General features: G+C 40.1%; 1 protein-coding gene across 1 annotated transcript in view; it reads left to right on the top strand.

Moving 5' to 3' along the window:
* LOC136863926 (cytoplasmic aconitate hydratase) overlaps positions 1-25,164 on the top strand; it is a 781,251-nt gene that overhangs the window by 551,609 nt on the left and 204,478 nt on the right. The window contains exons 11-12 of the mRNA XM_067140355.2: positions 268-488; positions 24,391-24,547. Of these exons, the coding sequence (XP_066996456.1) occupies positions 268-488; positions 24,391-24,547 (378 nt within the window). The remainder of the gene's footprint in view (positions 1-267; positions 489-24,390; positions 24,548-25,164) is intronic.

The raw sequence follows: 25,164 nt of genomic DNA, 5'->3' as shown, positions 1-25,164 counted from the left end.
ATTTCTGTGGAGGTTGGCAGCATGATGTGTTTGTCTAAGTCCCCGTCCGAGAGGAATTATAAGAGTGCAGCTAAAATGCATGCAATGATTTTAGCATCCCTAGACCTATAGGAGTGATTTGAGTTTCTCTTTCATGTTTGATTTATTCATAATGGTGGATTGTCATGGTTCCATTATTTTGGGTTATTAGCACCTTTGAATCTGTTATAGTGTTACAAATTCTCCTTATCAGTTTTATTATATACTGGTTTTGATTTCATTTTAAAGGTATTTTGGCGAAGAAAGCTGTTGAATCTGGTCTCAGCGTGGCTCCATACATAAAGACTAGTTTATCACCAGGGTCAGGCGTTGTTACCTACTACCTTCAGGAAAGTGGAGTCATCCCTTATCTGACAACTTTGGGCTTTGATGTTGTGGGATATGGTTGTATGACCTGTATTGGAAATAGTGGCCCATTAGCAGACTCAGTGGTAGAGGCTATAGAAAAGGTGAGCATTTTATTTTTGTATTACTTCTTGGAATTTGTCAAAGTTCAGTAGACATATTGTGAGCTGGGATAACATTTCTTGTGTTTTAAACTATCTCCAGGCAAATGCATGGAATATATTGTTTAATGAAATGTATAGGAGATATTTTTTTTATTTAAGTAGTTCAAAACTGAAAATGACAGTTATCATGCTAACAGAGTACTTTTATTCTTTTTTGATGTGTTCTTTTTTATTTTATTTGTTTGTATATTGTTATTCTATATACTTGTATCTTGTAGAGGATTTTACATAAATTGAGTGGCCAAAAGTCACGGGAAGGGGTGTCCCATTAGAAATTGTGCCATGTATGATCCCTGAGCGTTGTGGCTAGCTGCGGCGTAGCTGTGCAGTGTCACATACACCATTGTCGTGAAGATGCAACTCGTGGGTTAACCAACTTTGATGTGCGATGATCACCGGCACACGGCGCATGGGACGTAGCATTGTGGAGAATACACGGGAGTTCGGGTTTCCGAGGTCAACAGTGTCGAGGGTGGATCTTCAATATCGCTGAGAGAATGTTACCACCCACGTAAACCGCCACACGGAAAGACCACAGGTGTTTAATGAATGGACATCACGTCGCCTCCGCAGAACCACACTGGGCGTTCGACGGGCTACAGTGAATCAGATCACCGCCCAGTTGAATGTTGGGAGTCAAGAACCCATGTCTACCAGGACTGTACGGAGGCAACTGCACCGTATAGGCTTCACCAGCCGACAACCAACTCGTAACCCTGTGCTGACACCTTGACACAGAGCTTGACGACGTACATGGGCCCGCGAACATCGGCAATGGACCATGGAATAGTGGCGGCATGTGGTATGGCCCGATGAATCCCGGTTCCGGTTGTATCGAGCTGATGGGTGCGCGAGTGTGTGGCGTATGCCCCCTGAAGCTATGGATCCTGCGTGTCAACAAGGTTGTGTCCATGCGGGAGGTAACTAAGTTCTGGTCTGAGTGGCATTCTTATGGTCGCAATTAGGTCCCATTTTCTGGCTGCCGGGAGCAATGACAGGTGCGCGTTGTGTGGACATTCTTTCAGACCATGTGCATCCCTTTCTGGTCCTAGAGTACGCCGATGGAGATGAAATGTTTCAACAGGACAGTGTGCCACATCACCATTCTGTGGTGGCACACAGGTGATTGGAGGAGCACTCCAGTGAAGTTACGACCATGGATTGGCCCTCCATGTCCCCTGATCTCAATCCAATCGAGCATTTATGGGATGCTGTTGATGCTGATGAATGCTCCATGTACCCCGCACCAACTACACAAGACTAATTGTGGGGTAGCTGTGCAAGATGCACGAGTCCTGATCCTTCCAGAACGATTTTGACACCTTGTAGTGTTGATGCCTCGCCGTATTGCTGCCGTTTTAAGTGCTTGCAGATGAGCAACTCGTTATTAACATTACATTCAGTGTCTTCCCATGACCTTTGGCCACTCAGTGTATTATTATAATGTAAAAGTTGGTAGTTTTATCCAAAAATATTGACTAGCCTTACTTACATTTCTCTATGAACTGAGAAACTTTGTGGAACAGGGTCATTAGTTAATGGTGTCATTTCAGATTTCATGTAGTTTTGCTATATTTTCCCTCACAGTTGAACTGGCCATACCTGCAGCTACTCACCTTATTAATGACTCCAGTTGTGTCCGGTTTCCCTGATTCAGCTTTGCATAAACTGACTCCTGTGCACTTGTGTGCAAGTCTTGAGTATGTTGTTGTATGACTTTGACTTGTTGATAAATGAGGTTTTTTTTGTGGAAATATTTCAAAGGCTAGTTTCTTTTATAATGTGTCTTAAGAAGAGAGGCACCGTAGAATGTTTGGATTGTTTCATTATAAATAACACGGTTGGGTCCTTTGTTTCGTATGGTTTTACATTGTTCTGACTCAAACTGGTCTTATGGTAATGAAGGGATAGGCACTGAGAAGGAAGTGACCCTGGCTTAATTAAGGTACAGCCCCAGCATTTGCCTGGTGTGGAAATGGGAAGCCAAGAAAAGCCATCTTCAGGGTTGCCAACAATAGAGTTTGAACCCGTTATCTGCCGAATACAGCTGACAGCTACATGTTCCAAACTACATAAGCCATTTACGCGGTGTATGTGTAGAAAGAAAATCAGTAGTAAGTGTCCACTGCAATAGCATGTAAATACTCATGTTTCATGTGATTTAATCACAGAAATGTTCATGTGCTCAATATAACTGAGGTGACAAGTGTGGCGATAGAGTATTCTTTCATATCATAATTATGCTTATTTTGGCGCAAGCGTTCACACCCTGGTGAGTTTGCTTGGTCAATTCTGACCACCTTGAATAAGAGGATTGTTAATAATAATGTCATAGCTTTATTGATAACTGATAACAAACGACAATGTACTTAAAGGCCCAGGCAACTATTGTGAAGTTTTATTTTCTTAGCTCATAAATGCAATATTAAATTTTAATCAACATGCTGAAAACCTTATTGCATTATTTTATTTTGTTCAGAAAATGACCACAGCGCTTGAGCGAGTGATGTTGTGACTGTCGGTGAGCCGCTACCTGCGCTACATCAGTAAGTGTAGCGGAATCAGACAGTGCAACGGTTGGTTCGGCATATTTAAATACTGTAAACGATATCTAAGTGAAAATATGGTATACTGTGTTGTGTATGATTGCAACCACACAAGCACTTCGAAAACATAGAAGGAAGAAGGTGTGGTTTTCACAGATACCACAATCGAGAGAAATTTCCAGCGACCAAGCTTGGCTATCATAAAATTAATCACACTAATTTCTCACCAACTCACCATAGTTTTGTATGCTCTACACATTTCAGAGAGCAGGACTGTGAACTATCAAGTAAATATAAAGCCAAACTCCTAAAGTAAAATAAAAACTTGTGTTAAAAATAAAGGTGCTGTGCCCACTCTAAATACGAGGGAATGAAACCTGTTCCTCTTGCAAGGCATGCATGTACTTGTATTGTGGATGGATCATTCCCCTTTTTCACCCGCTTTCATCAGCTATAAACTATATGTAATACCGTCACTTGTTACAAATAACTGTATGTAAAATATGTAATTTAATGTAGGTATTTATTTTATATGTACCTGTATTCAGTTGCTACAGGAAGTTTGTTTCATCACATCTTCAGAAGGTCTGCCATAAAATATTCTAAATATATTTTAAAATTAGTTATTAATCGAAGTATTCTGGTTCTTGCCCCTCAGCAGCCTGGAATCCTACATTTGTATCTCCTTCTTGGGGATAATGTTCTCGGATTGCCTTCACTACACAAGATGGTATAACTTTTCTCTTTTTTTCTTCCTAAAGGAGTCCATGAGTTGACCCAGTTAAATTGACACAAATTTGTTGATAGGTTACGGACTGGCAGGTAGCATTAATTCTCATATCCAATCTTTCTTTCACATAGGGGATATTACTGTAGTGTTATCCATATGAAGACAACACGCGGTAGTCAATACATTGTAATTTAACACAGCATTAGAAAAGTACTCGTGACAAACAATACACCTTTAGAGTTTATTATTTTAACCATAACGGTTTTATTTATTTGGATCCGTATTGACTTCAAACTAATCTGTCAGCGATAACTTAAAACTTATAGTCCACCTAGTCAATACTTATTACAATCTTTTATTGGCTAAACGCAATACATGTTTCAAGATCCGATGTGTTCTCTTCTTCAGCAGCTTATAATCTACCAATCATTCCCAGAAATTGTTAACATCACAATTTTATCTTGCCTTACAAATAAATTACGAATTATTTATCATTCTGAATAAAATATCATAAACTTAAGTCTAAGAAATAATGTTATATGTCAGTTTAAATAAAAATTATTGGAAGTTATTGTATGGCCTAGTATTCCAATTCAGTCTCAGTAAAATAAATTTATCAATTATCTACTTATTAACATTTTGTCTAAAAAAAAAAAAAAAATGGTCTTTTGAAATTGAAGCCCCCACTCTAATAGATGTTTGTAGATATTTATAACTGCAACTTCTCCTGTTGAACATTCCTCTATTCCATTGCTTTGAGGACTTCTGCAAACTTTCTTGACTTAAGTACACCGTTGTATCTTATGTATAACTCTATTTGAACTTTACTTTTGATAGTAACTCTTTGAGTCATGCGAGCCAGTTGAACGTACACCTTGTCTTCCAATCTTTGTGTCCGGCTCCATGGCTAAGTGGTTAGCATGCTGGCCTTTGGTCACAGGGGTCCCGGGTTCAGTTCCTGGCAGGTTCTGGAATTTTAACCATCATTGGTTAATTTCGCTGGCACGGGGTCTGGGTGTATGTGTCATCTTTGTCATTTCATCCCCATCACGATGCGCAGGTCGCCTACGGGCTTCAAATCAAAAGACCTGTACCTGGCAAGCCAAACTTGTCCTTGGACACTCCCGGCACTAAAAGCAATTCACCATTTCATTTTTTCCAGTCTTCGTGGCTCTCACAGTTGCTATTTAGAAGTGTAACCTACACTGTGTCTTTGTCTGCTTGCCTGTCAGTTCAAAACATGAAATCTTTTTGCCCATAACCACACATCTCATGTTACCCTGGTTTAGGGAGAATGACCTCTGTATTTCAGCATTGTAGTAAACACAGGCGGTTGGGTAAAACTAGATCGCAAGTGGCGGATAGACCACCCAGTATTAGAAAGGTCGCACTGCATTGTGAAGGGTTGGGTACAAAGAAAAGTAACATACAGTCAGCTATGCAGAAGCAACCCATACACAACGAAAGTCCATTGCTGATAATGTGGGATTTTTAACACAGATTTAGTGATCATTCTGTGGATGATCAGTATGATGCATAGCCACCTCGGGCCCTGAGGCATGCTTGAAACACAATGAGGCATACTCAGCACCAAAGAATCCAACTTCTTTGGGGGCAGATTATTTGACTCTTGGGTGGCAGTTTCAAGTCAATTGCTGAATATTACCAGGAGGATTAGGACGAAGGGCAATTGCTGTCTTTAGTTCATGCCATGTATATTAAACGCAGTTCATGTCTGCAGAATATGCTGGACACACCTTTCACTTTATGCCGTGTGTCTTAACCCGCTGCAGTCCAATTTTCTGTCACAAGTTCCAACAGTCTGGTCCAAATTAATTTTGCGCATTTTTACTTAGATTAAATGCAGAACTTTTATTAGTAACTATAATTATACATATACATGCGTTTGATCCTCTAAGGAGCACATAGAACCATTATTTAGCATTGGTATTCTTGATCTCGTTGTTCTTCTTATCTTACCGAAACTTCCTCATCCTTTCGCTGTGGGCCTGTCTTCTTTCTTGTGTGCATGCGTTTTTTAATTTCAAATTTCTTGCCATCTGTTTCTTAGGCGCAAACTTGTAGGTGTTGATCTTTTGTCTATATGAAGTCCTTGTGCTTTCCAGTGGGTCACTGTCAACTTCTGCAAGATCTTTTTGGGTGTCTACTTGCCAGCGACCGAGCTCGATAGCTGCAGTCGCTTAAGTGCGGCCAGTATCCAGTAATCGGGAGATAGTGGGTTCGAACCCCACTGTCGGCAGCCCTGAAGATGGTTTTCCGTGGTTTCCCATTTTCACACCAGGCAAATGCTGGGGCTGTACATTAAGAAAGGCCAGGGCCGCTTCCTTCCCATTCCTAGGCCTATCCTATCCCATCGTCGCCATAAGACCTATCTGTGTCGGTGCGACGTGAAACAAATAGCAAAAAAAAATAAAAAATACTTGCCAGCGCACTTTGGTTTGTTGTGTTCCATTGATAAGGAACACATGCTAGGGCTGTACCTTTATTAAGACCACGGCTACTTCCCATTTTTAGGTCTTTCCCATCCCATCGTTGCCATAAGACATATCTGTGTCGGTGTGACGTAAAGCCAAAAAAAAAAATAACGAACGCGATTTCCTTGGTGAATCGTTGGTCAGTCGTGAGTTGCTAAATGTTCATAGAATTTCATACGTCTTTTGCGTGCAAGTGAAGTGATACCAATTTAATGGTCCATTATCGGACATTTTAAATTTTCCAGCTAACTCATTCCTGGTTGCCAGTGTTTCGCCCTCATGTGCTAAGTTGGGCTCATCAGTTGGTACCTAGCACACCTACCAAGACGCTGGCTAGTGCATACCATGGAGACCACTGCGTAGGCTACTTGGAGCCACTGGCAGTGCCAGTGCACTATGAGAGACTTTGTCTCGTTACCAAAAATTGATGCCTGCTTGGCTATCAGATGATATAGATGTTGATTCCCATTCTTGGAGACCGTGTACTGTGTGTTTTCGTAAGAGATGTGCAGGCCAGTTTTGGCAGCAATCTCATGAACCTTCTTGATGGCATGTCTGGCTTCCCTAGGAATTCTTCTAGTCATTGCTAGATTGTCAGCGAAAGCAGGGCATTTTATGTTGATCCATTTAGCTTTTGTTCCAATATGGGGTCGAGGTACTTTTTTCTCCCACGTTTTAATGACCTTGTCTAGTACGCCTGGTTTTTGCCGATGTTGTGTTCTGTCTGGTGTTCCAATCTAGTAAGGAGGACGCGTGAAAGCACTTTGTATGCAATTGGCAGAAGTGAGATGCCTCGATAGTTGTTTGAATCCATCTTGTCGCCCTTTTTATGCAATGGGTGGATCAAGGCAGTTTTCCAGTCTGCAGATATTATTCTGCTGTCCCATATATTTGCAATGATGGCTTGTAGTCGGTCAATCAGGAGTTCACCTCCAATCTTGAGCAACTCGGCGATTACGCATCTTCTCCTGGTGCTTTATTGTTTTTGAGCTTTAATATGATACTTCGTACTGTACCCTTCCCGTTCTCGAAATTTTGCCAGATTCAGCGGTGAGAGCGTATGGTTACCGTTCGTAAAAAAAAAAAAAAAAAAAAAGGGCGACGAAACGAAAACTAACCTCTCAAAAGAAGTATATACCAAAGGTACATGAACAGGATAACGGATACATAACTGCGTGAATAAGAAACAAAAAATGGGGTCTAAAATGGATTTACTAAATTAAAGGCAGCAGTGTTATCCACACTACATGTTAAATCATTTTCAGGATAAAATCGAACAAAGCCAAAAGGCCATCATGAAACAAAATTTGTGCCGTGCACATAAGAAACTCAATTTACATTATGCAAAAAATTACAACAAACCGGGTTACGGCCCAAAAGAAACAAACATATTACTTTGGAGTGACTTGGGATTTCGCTACATTTCGATATTGGATTGAGACAAACTAATTTCTCTGTGTCCTTATCCTGTTCGGGATACGATAGTTGAATCGTCTATAAATACCTGCGGTAGTAAGTTAATCACACTAGTATTTGATCCATTATTTACATATGCAGAACATTTATATCTATCGCAGATCATCAAACAAGGCTATTCCAGGGCTATACCTAACTTATATTTAACACTGACTCGACTCCGGGCTGTCCCGTACACAAATTGGATAGCACAGAACCCAACAATCCAATAAACTTTAGCTTTCGAGCTAATTAAACGCACATATTTAAACAACGTCGATGATCAAGATAACACATATCACAAGAACACAGGACACAAATCAAACACAAACGAAAAAGGAGAACACACTGATGCCTGAAAATAAACGCGTGCACATCTAAACTACACATGCAGAGATCTGGAATAAAAATACATAAATATATACACTTCTTCTTGACGGAGATTATTGGGATCCACGTCCAATAAACATAGCGTCAGGGCCGTGTCATCAAGAAACTCGTGGAAGTACTCTGTTACTGTCATTCTCTATGTGCTCGGATCAGCTGCGATCTAGAAAAACGTCTCTCTGGCTGACAAAGATTGCGGGCTGTACGGAATTATACAAACAACTTCCTGGAACGACCTTCACTTGGGAGAAGGGGCTGGCTCATTTCATTCAACCCCACTCGACTCTTCAGGGGGCTATGCTGCACTCCATTGTCTGAGACCCAAATACTTCCTTCTTACAATTCGTAGTTCTAGCTACTGCTAACATCTCGTAAATTTTTATTTCTTGCTATTTTCTTTACGTCGCACCGGCACAGATAGGCCTTATGGCGACGATGGGACAGGACAGGCCTAGGAATGGGAAGGTAGCTTCCGTGGCCTTAATTAAGGTACAGCCCCAGCATTTGCCTGGTGTGAAAATGGGAAACCACGGAAAACCATCTTCAGGGCTGCCGACAGTGAGACTCGAACCCACTATCTCCCGGATGCGAGCTCACAGCTGCACGCTCCTAACCACACGGCCAACTCGCCTGGTCTCGTAAATATAACCGCTGTCTCATCTCCATACAACACTCTGCTTCCTGCCTATAATCAAGGTCTAATGCCTCTTACATACATAACCGCAGCTTCATTTATTACTCTAAAGCAACTCAGGGTTTCCACTCGACAGCACCAGGGTTCGTTTCTCCCCTGTATCCTTCAGTATAGTCATTCCTAGCCTTCCTTCAAATAACACTGTCTTCCAATGCTCCCCTTTTATCAATTATATATTTCCATCTAGGCACCTTTGACCTTCCTCCTAATAATTCAGTAGTTCAACTCTCCTCTTATGTCTTTGAGCACCTTTGGCTTCTTTTACTTCAGCTCCGTGGTTCGTCCCTCCCCATATAACCTGCCTTCTTTTCATAATTAAAGACCCTATCTAGGCAATGACGTGTACATCCTCGATGTCTTCTTCATAATCACACCTGAAAATCATGCTCTGCTCACAAAAATAAGAATCTGCACTGCAGCTAAGATACATATTAACCCACATGAAAATTAAGGGTGTGCTGCCTATAAAACAATGACCCTATCTCTCGACTCTATCAAATTCATGCACAACTGGAAACCACTGAAAAAGAAAATACACGCTCCTACATCTATCGTAATATTCCCTTTTTCCCATCTAACTAAATTTAAAATAAAGAACAAAAGGCTCAAACATGCAGAGAGCCCTGGAACAACATTTACGTTACTTGACGAAACACAAATAATTGCCAATCTGGCTGTCATTTAACAGTAAACCTCGTATTTACAAATGATCTTTACTAGCGTGAAAAACTACCCCAGGCATGCTTAAAATTTGGACATTTTGAACTTAGCTTGTGTCAATCTCAGCATTCGTGGCGATTACATGGCCGTTATGACAAACTCCAGGATGCTATTAGTCACTCTGTCGATCCTCGGTGATGTCATCATTGTCTTTGGTATATCGAACTCCTGCAATACAGATGGTGTTAGGTATCTCCTCTTCATCACTTGTAGTACATGTATACTGAGATTCTGCCCTTAATGTTTGACCGTCAATTGGCTACAGCCTGTGTGCGAATATTAGTTCGATTCACGCACCATTAAATTAAGGACTCGACGCCCAGGTACAATCAGTTCTTGTCGCGATATTATAGTGATACACATACGTACTTCTCGCGACCACAAAACGCAAACCGATACAGTTTACTGAATTACACTGAAGTTAATTAAGTCTGTGGAATTTTTGCGTCGATAATTTATACCGTTCATACCGTCTTTAGGGTATTATAAGTTAAGAAAATTTTCCCGTATTGAACTGAGATTCACAATTAGAATTTAAAAAGGTTCAACGTATTCAATACAAAGTGTGTTGTACAAGGTGTTCACAACATGTTATTTATTATTACTCGTACCGGTTTCGACGCTTAATGGCGTCATCATCAGCTAGAAATCACAAATTGGGCAGGGTACATAACATAAAATTGGATACATGATACATGCATTGCAAAGTACAAATGATTGACAGTTTTTAAATTAAGAGCTAGATGAATGATGAGTAAAATATGATGGCATAATATAACGCATAGAGGCGTTATAGTCCAATGAGATAGGTAGGTATTGTACAAGTTCTTAACTTATAATGACAAAGCTAACCAATCAAAATTTAAAGCCCACCAATACATGGGCCTAAAAATAAAGATTGCAGGATTGGGCAAGGACATTCACTTCTTGAAACAATGTTTATCATACAGTTTAACTCCGAATTTTCTCAAAACCAACTTGAAAAAAATACAACGTAAATCCCCTCAACACTCGAAAACCCAAATCAAAGTAAATAAAATATGGCTTAAGAATGAAATAAGATTGTTATACAAGAAAAAATCTTTCTTGAACAATAAACTATACAAGACACACCTTGAGACAGCGCACTTACTTTCCAAAGCTCAATGGGACATATTTCAAACAAAACTTGCGGAAAAACTATTCAACATACTGGCGCAAAAACAAGCAACACTTGAGAAGAAACTTAACAATCTCAAAAATAACGCAAGGCTAAACAGACCAACCACCAAAATTTCTAATAAACCGAGTACCCATAACCAAGAGTCTTTAATAGAACATTTTCACCCCCCAGTAGTTCACTTGACAAAAATAAAACTATCAGCCTAGAAAAACGAGATCCTTGAAAAAGGACCAAAACACAATTGGCCAAATCCAAATAAAGTTAATATCGCTACCACACTAGTCATAGAATCAGAAACAGCCATAAACAAAATGCCTTCAGACTTACAAGATGAGGTCAGATTGGACGTTTAACGGAAATTAAACAAAATCCATAACCTAAAAAACAAAACGCCCACTAATAGTAGTATATACATAGAAACCTCTTAAGGGGGGGAACTCTACGATCAATACAGATAGACTTAGCTATCGTCGTAGGTACGTACGATGCAGAGATAAAATAGTATACTGTATTATTTGATACATTTAGCTCAAGCATACATGTGGTAGAAGAAGCAGCACGATATAATAATAATAATAATTTACGGCAGAATTCGCGCAGTGAATAGGAATAGGACCAAGAGAAAGTGACAGGAACAAGAAAAACCTCGAACTTAACAAAGTAAGATATGTATTTAACAAATAATAAAAATAGTAAACAATTCTCAACAAGTTTAGTAAATCGCAGACAACAGTTTGCTAAACTGAAATATATAGAGGAAACTTCGAAAAACAAAGAAAATGTGCCACATTTACAATATAGATATTTAAAAATACATCAAAACCGTATGAATAAGTATTAAGGTTACAATGAAGAATAATGAAAGTCAAAATCGAGGAAGCAACCTGAAAGAAGATGTGAAAAAAATGGAAAAGGAAAATGAAGTAGGGATGGAACTGGAAAAGGGATTCTCTTCGCTGGGTGAAGTTACATTGCAGAATGTGTTATTATAATTATTATATCAAAAGGCAGCATTGGTCCAAGGAAGCAGATATTGTGATTTCAAAATTCCATTGTCCGTAGTACAGTTCGTGTTTGAAAGGAAATAGTCAAAATAATGTCCTGCATATATATTTTTTATGCCGTAATAAGCTGGCGAAAGTAAAAAGTTCAAGTGGGGCAGATGGCCCAATGAAGAATTTAATGTCAAAATAACATTATGATAAAACTTGCTCACCGGATAACCTGAAGAAAATAACAGTCCAGATGGTAAATGACAATATAGAACGTATTAGTTGTATGGGTGCTTCCACCATTCCGTAACAAAGCCAGACTCAATGTTTAGAGCGGTGGAGCGAGATTATATAGTCGTACAGAAACGTCGAGAAGAATAGAGAAGTTGAAAGCCAGCATATTCCAGAAACGTCATAATCACGTGTCCAATAGAGGTTAGCGCAAGCACACACACAGGCAGAGAGGGCGGTGCGTGGAGAAGAAGATGACGTTAGGATCACGTGATGGGCAGAGTCGGCAGACGACAGGTGAGCAGCAGAAGAGCGAGTGAAGCAGTGGTGGCGTGATCGGCGAAAACCAGCATGCGAAGGTAGGGAGTATACGTAGCAGTAGCGGAGATCGTAACAACCTTCACAGAACGAGAACATATAACTAAACTCGCGAAGAAAATTAAAGATCACAACCTTTTCATTATAAAAGCCGATAAGGGCAATACGACCGTTGTCATGGATAAAACCGATTATATTGAAAAAACAAAAACAAAGTTTTTTCAATAACGGCTCCTTCTCTATAGTTAAAAAAGATACGACTCAGCAAATCCAACGTCTCCTAAAATAAACTTTAAAAAATACATCATTCCTTTTTACATAACAAGAAAAAAGCGATTACTTAATATGAATCCCGGTCTGCCTACCGCCAAAGCTTTCCCCAAAATCCATAAGACAGGTGTGCCCATACGCCCCATCATTAACTACAGACCTAGCCCATTATACAAATTGGCCCATTTCATTCAGAAATTCCTTAGTAAAAATTATAAATTTCAGTCAAAAAAAATCTATAAAAAACACTATTGAATTAATCGAAAAACTGATCAAAATTAAAATACAACCGTTTCACACCCTTCATTCATTTGATATCAACAATATGTATCCCAGCATTAACACTAAAAATCTCCTTCCCATAATTCAAAATAACCTAAAAGCACATAGTGGGCTAAGTAAACTCGAGATCCAGGATTTCATGAAGGTCCTAAAACTAGTGATTCACAACAACTATTTCACATTTGACAAATGTATATACCAACAAGATGGACTGGCTATGGGGTCGCCGGCCTCAGGAATTTTGGCGGAGATATACATAGATTCCCTAGAATACACGACAATTAATAACAATAATATCTTCTCAAACATACTTTTCTGGTCCAGATATGACGATGACACTCTGGTTATTCTAGATGACAGAACGGTAAATGAAGCTACCACCCTCAACAGTTTAAACAATATAGATTCTAATATAAAATTTACATTGGAGTCCGAGTCCAGTAACTCAATAAATTTTTTAGACCTTACAATTAAGAGACTGCCTTCCTCACTAGAATATAATATCTACAGAAAACCAACACGAACAGCGACAACATAAGTGCGCCACTTACTACAGTATGGTAGACCGAGCATACCGTTATCTAAAGAAAATCTAAAGAAAGAACTGAATACCATACGTGCCATCGCTAAATATAACGGATATAATTCCTCATTCATAGAACGCATTATCAACAAATGTAAACACAGACTAAAGTCAACATTAACCAGAGAAAGATCTAATCCCGCCCTATACGCCACCTTCACTTTCAATGAAAACATACACAGTGTAACTAACATCTTCAAGAAACATAATATTAAAATTTTTTGTACAGAACCAACAATAGAAATAGTGCACAGTTCCAAGTCAATAAACAAATCCGACATTCACGCGAAGTCATGTGTTTATCGTTTCAAATGCAATAACTGTTTTTCCTCATACATCGGACAGACCGGAAGAAGTTTCAATGTTAGATACCTAGAACATGTCAATGCCATTAAGTATAATAGGTTTTCTGCAATAGGCCAACACATACATGACTCAAAGCATAATTTCACTACCATAGAACAAGACCTACTCGATGTTACGGAAAACTGTTTTATTCATTTAGACCAATTTTTTAATCCCAGTCTAAACCTGAATGAAATTTCAGAAAAACCTAATATTCTTTTCGACTTCCAAATCAGTCTTTAGAGGCATCAAATCCATGAAGAAGAAATCGATCTTTTACGCTCTACACAACACACTTCTATGTCGCACACTACCACCACTCCATCCCCCTGACCCGCCTTAAACTCCGCCTCCCCATCCCTTCCACTCCCCTCCTCTCTCCTCCCCCCTCTCCTTTTCCTGCCCCTCCCACCTCTCCCCCACTCACACTCAACTTACTCACATCCATCTCACTCGTCCACAACCCTTCTCACAACACACAACCAGCACGCTGAACAAGGTGAGTCCCATATTCCATCACATTCGGCCGCAAACCCATCTTTAGCTATCCATTTCATTAACTTAGCTTTTCTTCCTTTTAAGCTTCATCATCTATGTTGAGCTGAGATGACCTCAAAATTCAACCTTATTCAACCACCCAAGGTCAGGCGTACCGGCCTTAAACAAATATTTGATGGTCTTGCCAACCACAAACAACACTGAACCTGGACTTAAATATCTCCATTGATAACAACAGAAGAGTGGACAATTTTACCGCATCGTTTTATTATTATACTAAGACTTTTACTCTCATTCATCAGACCAATTTTATTGTACAATACCTACCTATCTCATTAGACTATAACGCCTCTATGCGTTATATTATGCCATCATATTTTACTCATCATTCATCTAGCTCTTAATGTAAAAACTGTCAATCATTTGTACTTTGCAATGCGTGTATCATGTATACAATTTTGTGTTATATACCCTGCCCACTTTGTGATTTCGAGCTGATGATGACGCCACTAAGCGTTGAAACCGGTACTAGTAATAATAAATAACATGTTGTAAACACCTTGTACAACACACTTTGTATTGAATAGGTTGAACCTTCTTAAATTCTAATTGTGCATCTTTAGGATAGTTGGTTAACTTATTCGCCAACCCGCACCTTGGTGTTTCTTTAATGATTGTTACGGGTAGAAGTAACTACTTTACTTTAATAAAACTGATATCGCTCCCGAATTGGAATAGTTTATTCCGCACAAGCATTGTGCATTGCAAATCACAGTCAGCCAGTTCAAATATCTCCTGAATAAAGCGTCTCTAGCAAAATACAGGGTCGGTTAGCGATTAAGTATCACTGACGAACAGAACAGGAATGACCCAGCTCTCCTCTCTCCTCGTTAAGACTCACTCACTTCCATTTGAAACCGGGGAGTCCCCATGAGTGAATAGGATGTCGGTTCAACCGCTGCTTGAGTTTAAACAACGAGCCGTTGAAAATGCAACATCTTTCCATTAATTTCAAGTAACCAATATTTTCACCTACAGGCATAGGTAAATTCACATCTGTCACTCTGGACATGTCGGTACTGTGGAATATCCGCACGATGACGGATTTCTCTCGCAATCTCATACTGGTTCCAGTCCTCTAGTAAACAAAGTTGGTTATACTGATTTCATTGTTCTGTGACTCCCAGTCACCCCATACTCCTCCTACCAGCTTATGATTGGCTAAGTTCGAACTCACAGAATGAAGAGCAATGCAGCTGCCCTTCCCAACGACTTCGTTCAAATTTGAAAGAATTGTTGATACAAGCTAGGTACCGGCTGGTCTCTTACACAAGTGCAGTCCAGTATCCAACCGTCTTCTAACTTACTCCCTCACTATGCTATATTATGAAATAAGCCCACAGTGTTATGCATTATCAAATATTATATACCTGGAGCATATAACGATATGGTTCAGTACCGCATCATGTGTAGGTGGAATGAATCTGGGTTTGGAGCACCTATGTGGAATTGCAGTTTCTCCGTAGGTGATTCACTGTTGTGTAACTTCTCAAAGTGCTGCTTCAGGATGTAACAGTTGGCCTTTGTGTTGGTCTCCAGTGTCTCATCAGGGCAATGAAAACAAAGATTGGGCAGCTTGTAGTTGCTCAATTCTTCCCTGTAGAAATTCCGTGTGTTGTTTCTTTTGAAGTTGTCATCAATTTCTTCTAATCTTTTGAGGTGGTATGTGCGTTTAATTCGTCTGAGTATTTTGGACGTTCGCGCCTGGGTTTCTGAAAATATCTTCCAATTCTCTGGTGTTTGGTGGCTGTGCCAATTCTTCCAGGCTCGAATACGTGATTCCAGCGCTTTGTCGCAGTCAGAGGTGCACCCCCTGTGTTTCTGTTTTCGGGGGGTTTGGCCAAGTTTCCTTGATGATTCTTGGATGGTCTCAAGAAGTGTGTCCCATGTTTGTACATTTGTTTGTAATGATTGTGCAAACACTTGTGCATGTTTTTTTCGGATATTCTGGGTCAATCCGTGGGATTCTAGGTTTTTGATACTTTTTTCAGTTGGGTCTGAACTGGCAGAATGCAGAATATGTGCGGAAGCCAAAAGTAGTCTGTTGTGTTTTAAGGCAATATGAATTCTAGTGTATTCACAGTTCATCATGATGACCCTCTATTTTAATACACATACCTCAGATACACTATGTCATAAGTTTTGTATTCAGTTTCGTTTCTGTAAGATTGGAGTTTACCTTAGAGGTATTTGAGATTTAAAAACTTACTGTCTGTAAGATGAAAGATCTATTATTAGTTCAGGACACAAGGCTTTGGATTGACAATGTGATAATTTTAATTACTCATGTTATCACGTTTTAAGAAGTGTTTAGTGTTGTTTTATTTAGATGTAATGTAAGTTAGTTTTAGAGACTATAGTCATTTTAATACTGACAATTGACTTTTTAATATGTTCACTATTGTTCAGGGTCATCATTTTAAGATTAAGTTAAGGCTGAGGATGCTCGATAAGTGATCGAAACGTCCCATAAAGAGAGATAATTGTATGAAACTGTAACCCCCAAAAGGTGGGGATAGTATTGAATAGGTGGACAATAAATAATTTCCTATTATACAGTAGAACCTTGATAATTCAAAATCAGTTAATTCAAAATCTCGCCTAATTCAAAGCAGCGCTCGTTCCCCGAAACATGAGGTATGGTTTTGCATGTTATTTAAATCGTTTAATTCGAAGAACAGTGTCTGTCCCGTTAGCGAAATTCAGACTTTTAATTCAAAACTGCCTTTACATTTTGAAAAAAATTGTATTTTACAGAGTAGTATAAATTCAAAATTTCTCCGCGTCATGAAAGAATGCGTCTTCCGGAACGTGAAGAGGTAACTTTGCGCACTTTCTCCTACTTCCGCGTGTCTACAGTGTGCTTCATATCTGCTATGTTCGAGCGGAATCGTAATTATTTTTTATTCGGCATTTTAAGGAACGCCACAGCATCACGTAGCAGGCAGTGTGCGAAGAGGTAGAATCCACGAACACTGGCGATGCCGACAGTTGGCGAAAAAGCGTGGCTTATAGCCTATAATCAATTCATATGCACCAAAAATTATTGTCAATGCCAATGAAACTGTATTGTTTGTTTTATTTTTTAAAATGCTGAGGCCAAACGGACATATGGTTTTAAAGGAGAGAATTGCCAGCCACGAAATGTACTGTGTTGCTATGCAGTGCACACGGAAGCGAGAGACTTCCTTCCCCCATCATAGGAAAGTTCGAAAAGCCACGATATTTTAAGGGCGTCGGGCACTTTCCTTGCCAGTGCAAGGCATCTAAAAATGCAAGCAGTACAGTAATCCGATAGAGCATTTGTACAGTGGAGCCAGCATAATTATTCCTTGTCTTTGAATCCTGTTTTTCTTCCCTTCATTGCGTGAGGTTATGTTTGCCATTGTTTTGTACAAGTGCATTATTTGAATAATGTAAATGCACTTTGTTGGATACATTTTGGAAATAGTTTTTTTCCACGGCATTTGAGAGCTTTAAACTGTGCATCAAGGTTAATTGCATGCAGTAACGGGTCTTAGAATGTATTGTGACGCCACGAGGGTTGGCATTTCTGAAGTACGTGTTGGCGGTTTATTCGAAATCACGTAACTCGAAGTCCGATTTTTGCGTCCCAATGACTTCGAATTAACAAGGTTTTACTGTAATAGTTTTTAATAACAGTATTCAATATGGATTAACCATAAGGATAATGACCTGTAAAGTATGAGGATTCCGAATCTGTCACTGTCTTGAGTTTTCCTGTTTCGGTCAGTGCCTGTACGTTAAGTGTACCAATGTGCTGTGTCTTCTTGGGTTTGAGGAGTTTTGGGAAGCTCCGACTCTTCCCAGCATGATGTCCTGGTCCCCCAGAATCCAAATGACCAGGTTTATCTTCACTGTTATCAGCTCGGGACAGAGGTAGTCTCTCTGTCGCTTGTGTTTCCATCATGCTATGTTCATAGTTGATTTTAACTAAAGGGCTTGAGCCCGGGGCGAGTGAGTCATTGATTACCGATTCACTCTCATCGTACGGGTTGTTAGTCCATGCGGACAGCTGATGTTTTGCTTACGTGTTGCCTCAAGACGTGTTCTGGCTGTGCCTGTTTTTGGTCCGTGAGAGGTATTTTATTTCCCTCAGACCCTCCGGACAATTCCGGCAAGCCCCCCCATCCGCCACCTGAGATGCACCCGATAGGGGAACAGGTAAACCCCCACTATAATTATATTATTATGATTATTGTATAAACATTAGTCTAGTTGGTTATTTATAGCTTTACACAAAAGTCTGACATCTCTAGCAAGTCGTCTGCAGAGGCAGAGTGTCCCCATTTTACCTGGATATCACTACTCTGTGTTGGCAACCTGTCTCTTAGTACTCTCCAGGAAATTGAACCGATGCAGGGACTAATGCCCACCGAAGCTCTGAGGATACACCACTGTCATTTATAGCTTGTAATCTTTGAGGGTATGGTATCTCTTGAAGCACTGGCCAACATGCAGACCCGGTTTCCTATTGCATGTCTCGCAGATGAAGGTAGTTTCTCTTCTTCCACCGGGGACATTTTGCTTTGAGCACACCATGCAGTCTTTGTGCTTTCCTTCAGGATGTCGAATTATGTGGAGTTTGCCATTCAGTCATTGTTCTTTGTCAGCTGTTGAAGTTCGCCCTCTGGAATTTCTGCTGCCACCAAGATAGTCACCAACCATTTCCATTACGAGCTGTCGTCGGAACATGATGTGATTCATTTTGGAACATTCCACATACGGTATGTACGCATTGATAATGCAGATCTCTATGCCCCAGAAAAACAACTTTCTCCACCACTTCAGTGTCTCGTGGAGAAAACAGTAGGTGGATGCTAAATGGTAATTAGTGTCGACAACACCCATGTGCTTTGTATAGTTGCTTATAACATTGGGCTTCTCTACAACTTCTTCCCTTTGGTTTCCCTTTATTTTCCTCCTAACAGTCTCTGATAATAATGTGTTCCACGTGCTGAGCATAGTCGCTACACGTTTTTCATGCCAGGCCAAAATTAGCACGTTCGCATTCTTATGGTATGCCACCTTCTCACCTCTCTTCAGTTTTGGCTTCTTCATTTGTGAAGGAACATCTTTCTTTTTTTTTTTTTTTGCTAGGGGCTTTACGTCGCACCGACACAGATAGGTCTTATGGCGACGATGGGATAGGAAAGGCCTACAAGTTGGAAGAAAGCGGCCCTGGCCTTAATTAAGGTACAGCCCCAGCATTTGCCTGGTATGAAAATGGGAAACCACGGAAAACCATTTTCAGGGCTGCCGATAGTGGGATTCGAACCTACTATCTCCCGGATGCAAGCTCTCAGCCGCGCGCCCCTACGCGCACGGCCAACTCGCCCGGTAAACGTCTTTCTTGTTAGGCATCAGTGTGCCAGTGAGGTGACAGTTTACACTAAGAAGTTCGGTGGCTACTATTGGACTAGTGCAAAAGCGGTCTGTGAAAATGTGATGTAGATGTTGATTCCCATAGGGAACCTAAAATATTTGTCCCGAATGAGTAAATTTATAATACCAATATAATGGTCCATTATTGGACATTATAAATTTTCCAGCCAACTCATTCTTGGTTGCCTGCGTTTCGCCCTCGTGTGCTAAGTTAGGCTCGTCAGTTGGGACTTAGCACACCACCCAAGACGCAAGGCTAGTGCATACCGTGGAGGCCACTGCATAGGCTGTTTGAAGCCACCAGCAGTGCCAATGCACTATGAGAGCTATGTCTCATTTCCAAAAATAGATGCCTGCCTGGCCATCAAATGATGTAGATGTTGATTCCCATAGGGAACCTAAAATATTTGTCCCGAATGAGTAAATTTATAATACCAATATAATGGTCCGTTATTGGACATTATAAATTTTCCTGCCAACTCATTCTTGGTTGCCTGCGTTTCGCCCTCGTGTGCTAAGTTAGGCTCGTCAGTTGGGACTTAGCACACCACCCAAGACGCAAGGCTAGTGCATACCGTGGAGGCCACTGCATAGGCTATTTGAAGCCACCAGCAGTGCCAATGCACTATGAGAGCTATGTCTCATTTCCAAAAATAGATGCCTGCCTGGCCATCAAATGATGTAGATGTTGATTCCCATAGGGAACCTAAAATATTTGTCCCGAATGAGTAAATTTATAATACCAATATAATGGTCCGTTATTGGCCTCCACGGTATGCACTAGCCTTGCGTCTTGGGTGGTGTGCTAAGTCCCAACTGACGAGCCTAACTTAGCACACGAGGGCGAAACGCAGGCAACCAAGAATGAGTTGGCTGGAAAATTTATAATGTCCAATAACGGACCATTATATTGGTATTACTGTGAAAATGTGGTAACCAGTTGCATCAGGCCACACTTCTTTCAGGTTCGTGTAGAGATGAAGCAGAATTCTAGAGGTAAAGGGAAGTTCTGGTTTGATAAGGCTTTCACTTGCCGATTTTCCGTGGTAAGGTACGAAGGATACAATGAATCCACAGCAAGAGTCCGCCAAAACATACACACGGAGCCCCCCCTTAGTTGGTTTCTTGGGGTTTTAAAGGATATTCTTCCCTTGAAACCAATAACAGATTCATAAACTGAGAAGTTTGGCCCAGGTATGAAATATTTCGTTCATTTACTGTCAACATATTTTAGAAAATTACTTTCTGTTTTCTGGTTCTAAGGCTGGAACCGTGATTTGTAGTGTTTTCCTAATGGAGCATCCAAAATATTTGTAAAACGCTTCCTAGTGAAATTTTCACTGAAGAAAGGCACATGACAAATTCTTTATACCAGTAATCTTTTATATCTGGCAAATGAACAATTCCCATATTGATAATTAGGCCTAAGAATGCCCACATTTCTTGTTTGGTTACATCCACCCAGTCATGACAAATACAGTATTTAGACAAGTTTTTCTCACTAATTTCCTCTCTTGCATAGGAATTAATTTCCATTATAATTTTTGTCGTCATTGCAGGAGTGAAAAATATCACAAAAAATTGAAGTGGAGTGATGCAGCTAGGAGGAACCTGCAGTCCCTCAATTTTCTAACCTGATGAGTAACTTAGTCTAGGAGGCTCATTATCATGAAATGTTACATTCCAATAAACACTGTTGTCATTTGCATTCCCATTTTTATTTGCGGAAGTATTTTCAGCATCACTGTTACTCAAATTATCAGCACTAACCACTAACTTGAGAAGAGTCAGTATTGCTATGTGTCGTATCCCCTCCTCCACCCCGGCCCATTACCTTCGCACGTCTTCTTGCTTTTGTAGCAGTCACTGGAACTTCCTCTTCTGAATCTTCAAAAACAGCATATGATGGTCCGGGATCATTCCGTGCTTTTTTTTTTTTTTTTTTTTTTTTTTTACTCACAGGTCCAGTCACTGAAATTTTACTTGCAATGCTGGAGTTCACTACACCTTCATCTTCACTTCACAGTTTTCTAAACTCTTCCTCTAATTCATATAGATAATCATCATCGCTGCTGTCTAAATAAACTTGTATACGAGTTTCATCTTTATTCATATTTGCTGCTTTTATATCGCAAATTCAACTAAGATAATTCGCATTCACAGATAAACACGCCTGGTACAACACGTGTGCAGCACTACTCAATGTAAACACAACTGACAGGTCGTGGGTAACCATGACGATACACGGCTACATATATCTCATAATATTTTCATGGAGATAGCAAAACGGTTTCCTTTGTGCTCTAAAAACTCCAGGGATATCGATAGACCTCAATCAGGTCAAAGAACTTCAATAAATAACTTTTCAAGTAGAACGAAATATAATATCAAGGTGACCTGGACGTTGGACCAGTTACAATAAACCACGATGTCAAGGTGGCATTGGACCGGAAAAGGTTAAGGAACTGATTGACCTCTCTGGGTCGATGGGCACGAGCATTGTTATCCAGTAGTATAAAGCTTGCGCCCACACTGGCAGCTAATCCTCTAGCTACAGGTTAGATAGAAGATGTTGTCTCTGTATACTAGATCAGTCATATTACCTTGGATAGGAGAATTAGAGGCATACGTCGACCTAGAATTATCCGACCCTTAAACATGGTGGAATCCCCTTACTGTTGATGGTGCTCCAGGTTGAAGGGTTCGTTCCATCTCTCACCGGATCGTCTCCAGACTCCTGCTGTATGGGTTCAAGTTTATGGTGTCCTCATCAGGAAGGAGCTTATGCTTCCATTTTTCCTGATGCCATGGGCTGTGAGTTGTTTTGTACATCACATGAACTGCATTATGGTGTGGTTTAATAGGAGCTGTTTACACAGGCCTCCTTGATATCGGTTTTCCATTTTGCAGCCAAATTCGCATTGTCTGATGTGACAAATTCACTCTGCTGGCCCGCCAAAGATCCTGATAGAACAAGGTGGTAGTTGCAGTGGGCCTATGGTGTGTTTAAAGTAAGAAATACCAATCCTCCCTATGAGTTATTTTCTGTGGTCATCCCTTCTGTTGTCGATTAGCAACCTTGGAACTTTTTCCAGACTCTGGAGACATCACTGTGACTCAGTCCAACATGAGTGGCGACATCCATTTTTTGGCATCCTTCTTGCAGAAGTACAGAAATGGGTACTCCTGCCATGTTTACATTCGTCCTACATGTACTTTCTGTACACCACCACTGACGTTACCAGTGATGATACCAAACATATGAGTCTCATGATTTCTGTATTGACAGCTAAGTTCGCTACAAGTATATTTTAAGTGTAAAACACTTGATGTATTGAACAGGAGGGTAACTTGAGCAATAAATTGTTATATTAGCAAAATTACAAGTGATAATGTTAAACTGACCGACAAATGCCTCTTATTGGACAAATAACCGAGCGGATCTGGTTTAGCGTCACTGTGTGTAATGTTTATATACCATTACTTATTTTTATGGTTACATTATTGATATCTCAGACCTTGGTCTACAGTGCATACTGTAAACATGTTTGAGGTACTGTTTGAAATCCACGAACCTACTACGCTGTCTGTTGTAAGAGGCGACTAAAAGGGGCAACCGAGGGATGATTGAATTAGAACCATGAAACTACTTTTGATTCGTACCATCATGCGGGGAACACCATGGGTTGCCTGTACTTGCGAGTAGTACCACTAAATTAGGTACGAAATAGGTTTGTGATTCGTAGCAGTAAAGAAGCTGGCCTGGGGGTTTCCAGTACCCGTGCGTCGTACCCATGTGAGCAACACCGCGGGTCTGGGCGTAGCCTGTGTGTTGTACCGCTATATGAGCGACACCGTCGGTCTGCATTGCCTGTGATTGGTGCCCACTACGTGAGGAACACACGGGAATACCGGTGCCCGTGATTAGTACACCTAGGTGAGGAGCCTCATCGGTTTGCGTTGGCTGTGAGTGGCACCATTGTGTGAGAAACACCATAGGTCTGCGTGCCCTGTACGAAGTACAATACTTGAGAGTAGTACCATCTTGTGTGGAACCCCGTGAGTCTTCGCTACTTTTGATTAGTACCCCAACATGACAAATACCCTGGTTCTACTTTACTCGCGACATGTACCATTCTGTGGGGCCTTAGACATGGATTTTGCACCCCTTTAGACATCAAGCATCATTGTGCTTTACAAATGGTCCCTTGGTCAGTAATACTATTATTTACGACCTTTTTTTTGAGTCTGATCCACTGGTTTTGTTTGTTTGTTTGTTTGTTTTTTGTTGGGTTCATGTCCATCCATTCATTCTTCATGACATTTTTTATTTTATTTTGGTCAGTGGATGAATTTGTACTTTTTGTTATTTCATTTCGTACCATAAGGGGCCAATGACCTCAATGTTAGGCCCCTTTAAACAACAAGCATCATAATCATCATCACTGTTTGAAATCATAATATGCAAAACTTCTTTGCACGCTGTATTATAGTTGATATAGATCTTGCTTCCAATCTGTACTGCATTGCATGGATAAATAAATCTTCATATTTTTCCTAGAGCATCCTATTTTGGATTCATTTCAGTTCTTTGAATTTCACTGTTCTGTAATTACATAGTGGATTTTTTTTCTTTTTATATTTTTTCTTTTTTTCTTTGTTTTCCAGAATGATTTGGTGTGCTGTGGAGTCCTATCTGGTAATAGGAATTTTGAAGGTCGCATACATCCAAACACAAGAGCCAACTACCTTGCATCTCCACTTCTTGTTATAGCATATGCTATTGCAGGAAGGATTGATATTGATTTTGAGACTGAACCCTTGGGTGAGTTTTAATTATTATGTGTTTAAAGTAATGATTGCTTTTATGAAAAAAATTATTTGCCATTGTTAAAAATAGGTATTATAGAAATAGGACATGAAATATATAATACTATATCATAACTTATTTTTGTGGTTACATTAATGAATACGCTTGCCCAATATGTACGGATCATGCAGTTGCCAGCTACTTTTGAAGAGCCCAAAAAATCTGTTCCAAGATACTTTATATCTTCGTTGCTAGACACAAGAAAGTTATCTGGTTACCAGTACACAAGACGTTGCAATATAGCAGGGACACAACATTTTTGGAGCATCAGGAATAAAACAGGCAATTTGCTGGAAGATTGTAAAGGAATGCCGATGCAGCTAGTTCAAAACAGTTTTGATATAGGAATTCCCCAATCTACTAATGCCATGGAAGGATCCATTAAGCAAATCAACAGTGCCAAAGTCAAGACTGCTTTGAAACAAAGTGTGCCAGAAAAAGCCATGGCCTAGAGGTGCAGCAGAGCTGTGATGGTCTCAAAAATGGGATGCAACAAGCTTGTTCATATTACTGTTCAACCAGTTTGAGATGAATGTTGACTGACTGGTAATAGAGCATCACTGTAGCCATCT

Source organism: Anabrus simplex, chromosome 2, assembly GCF_040414725.1.
Source record: "Anabrus simplex isolate iqAnaSimp1 chromosome 2, ASM4041472v1, whole genome shotgun sequence".
In the NCBI taxonomy this organism is placed as follows: Eukaryota; Metazoa; Arthropoda; class Insecta; order Orthoptera; family Tettigoniidae; genus Anabrus; species Anabrus simplex.
The sequence above is the reverse complement of the archived record's forward strand: the minus strand, read 5'-3'. Positions and strand labels throughout refer to the sequence as shown.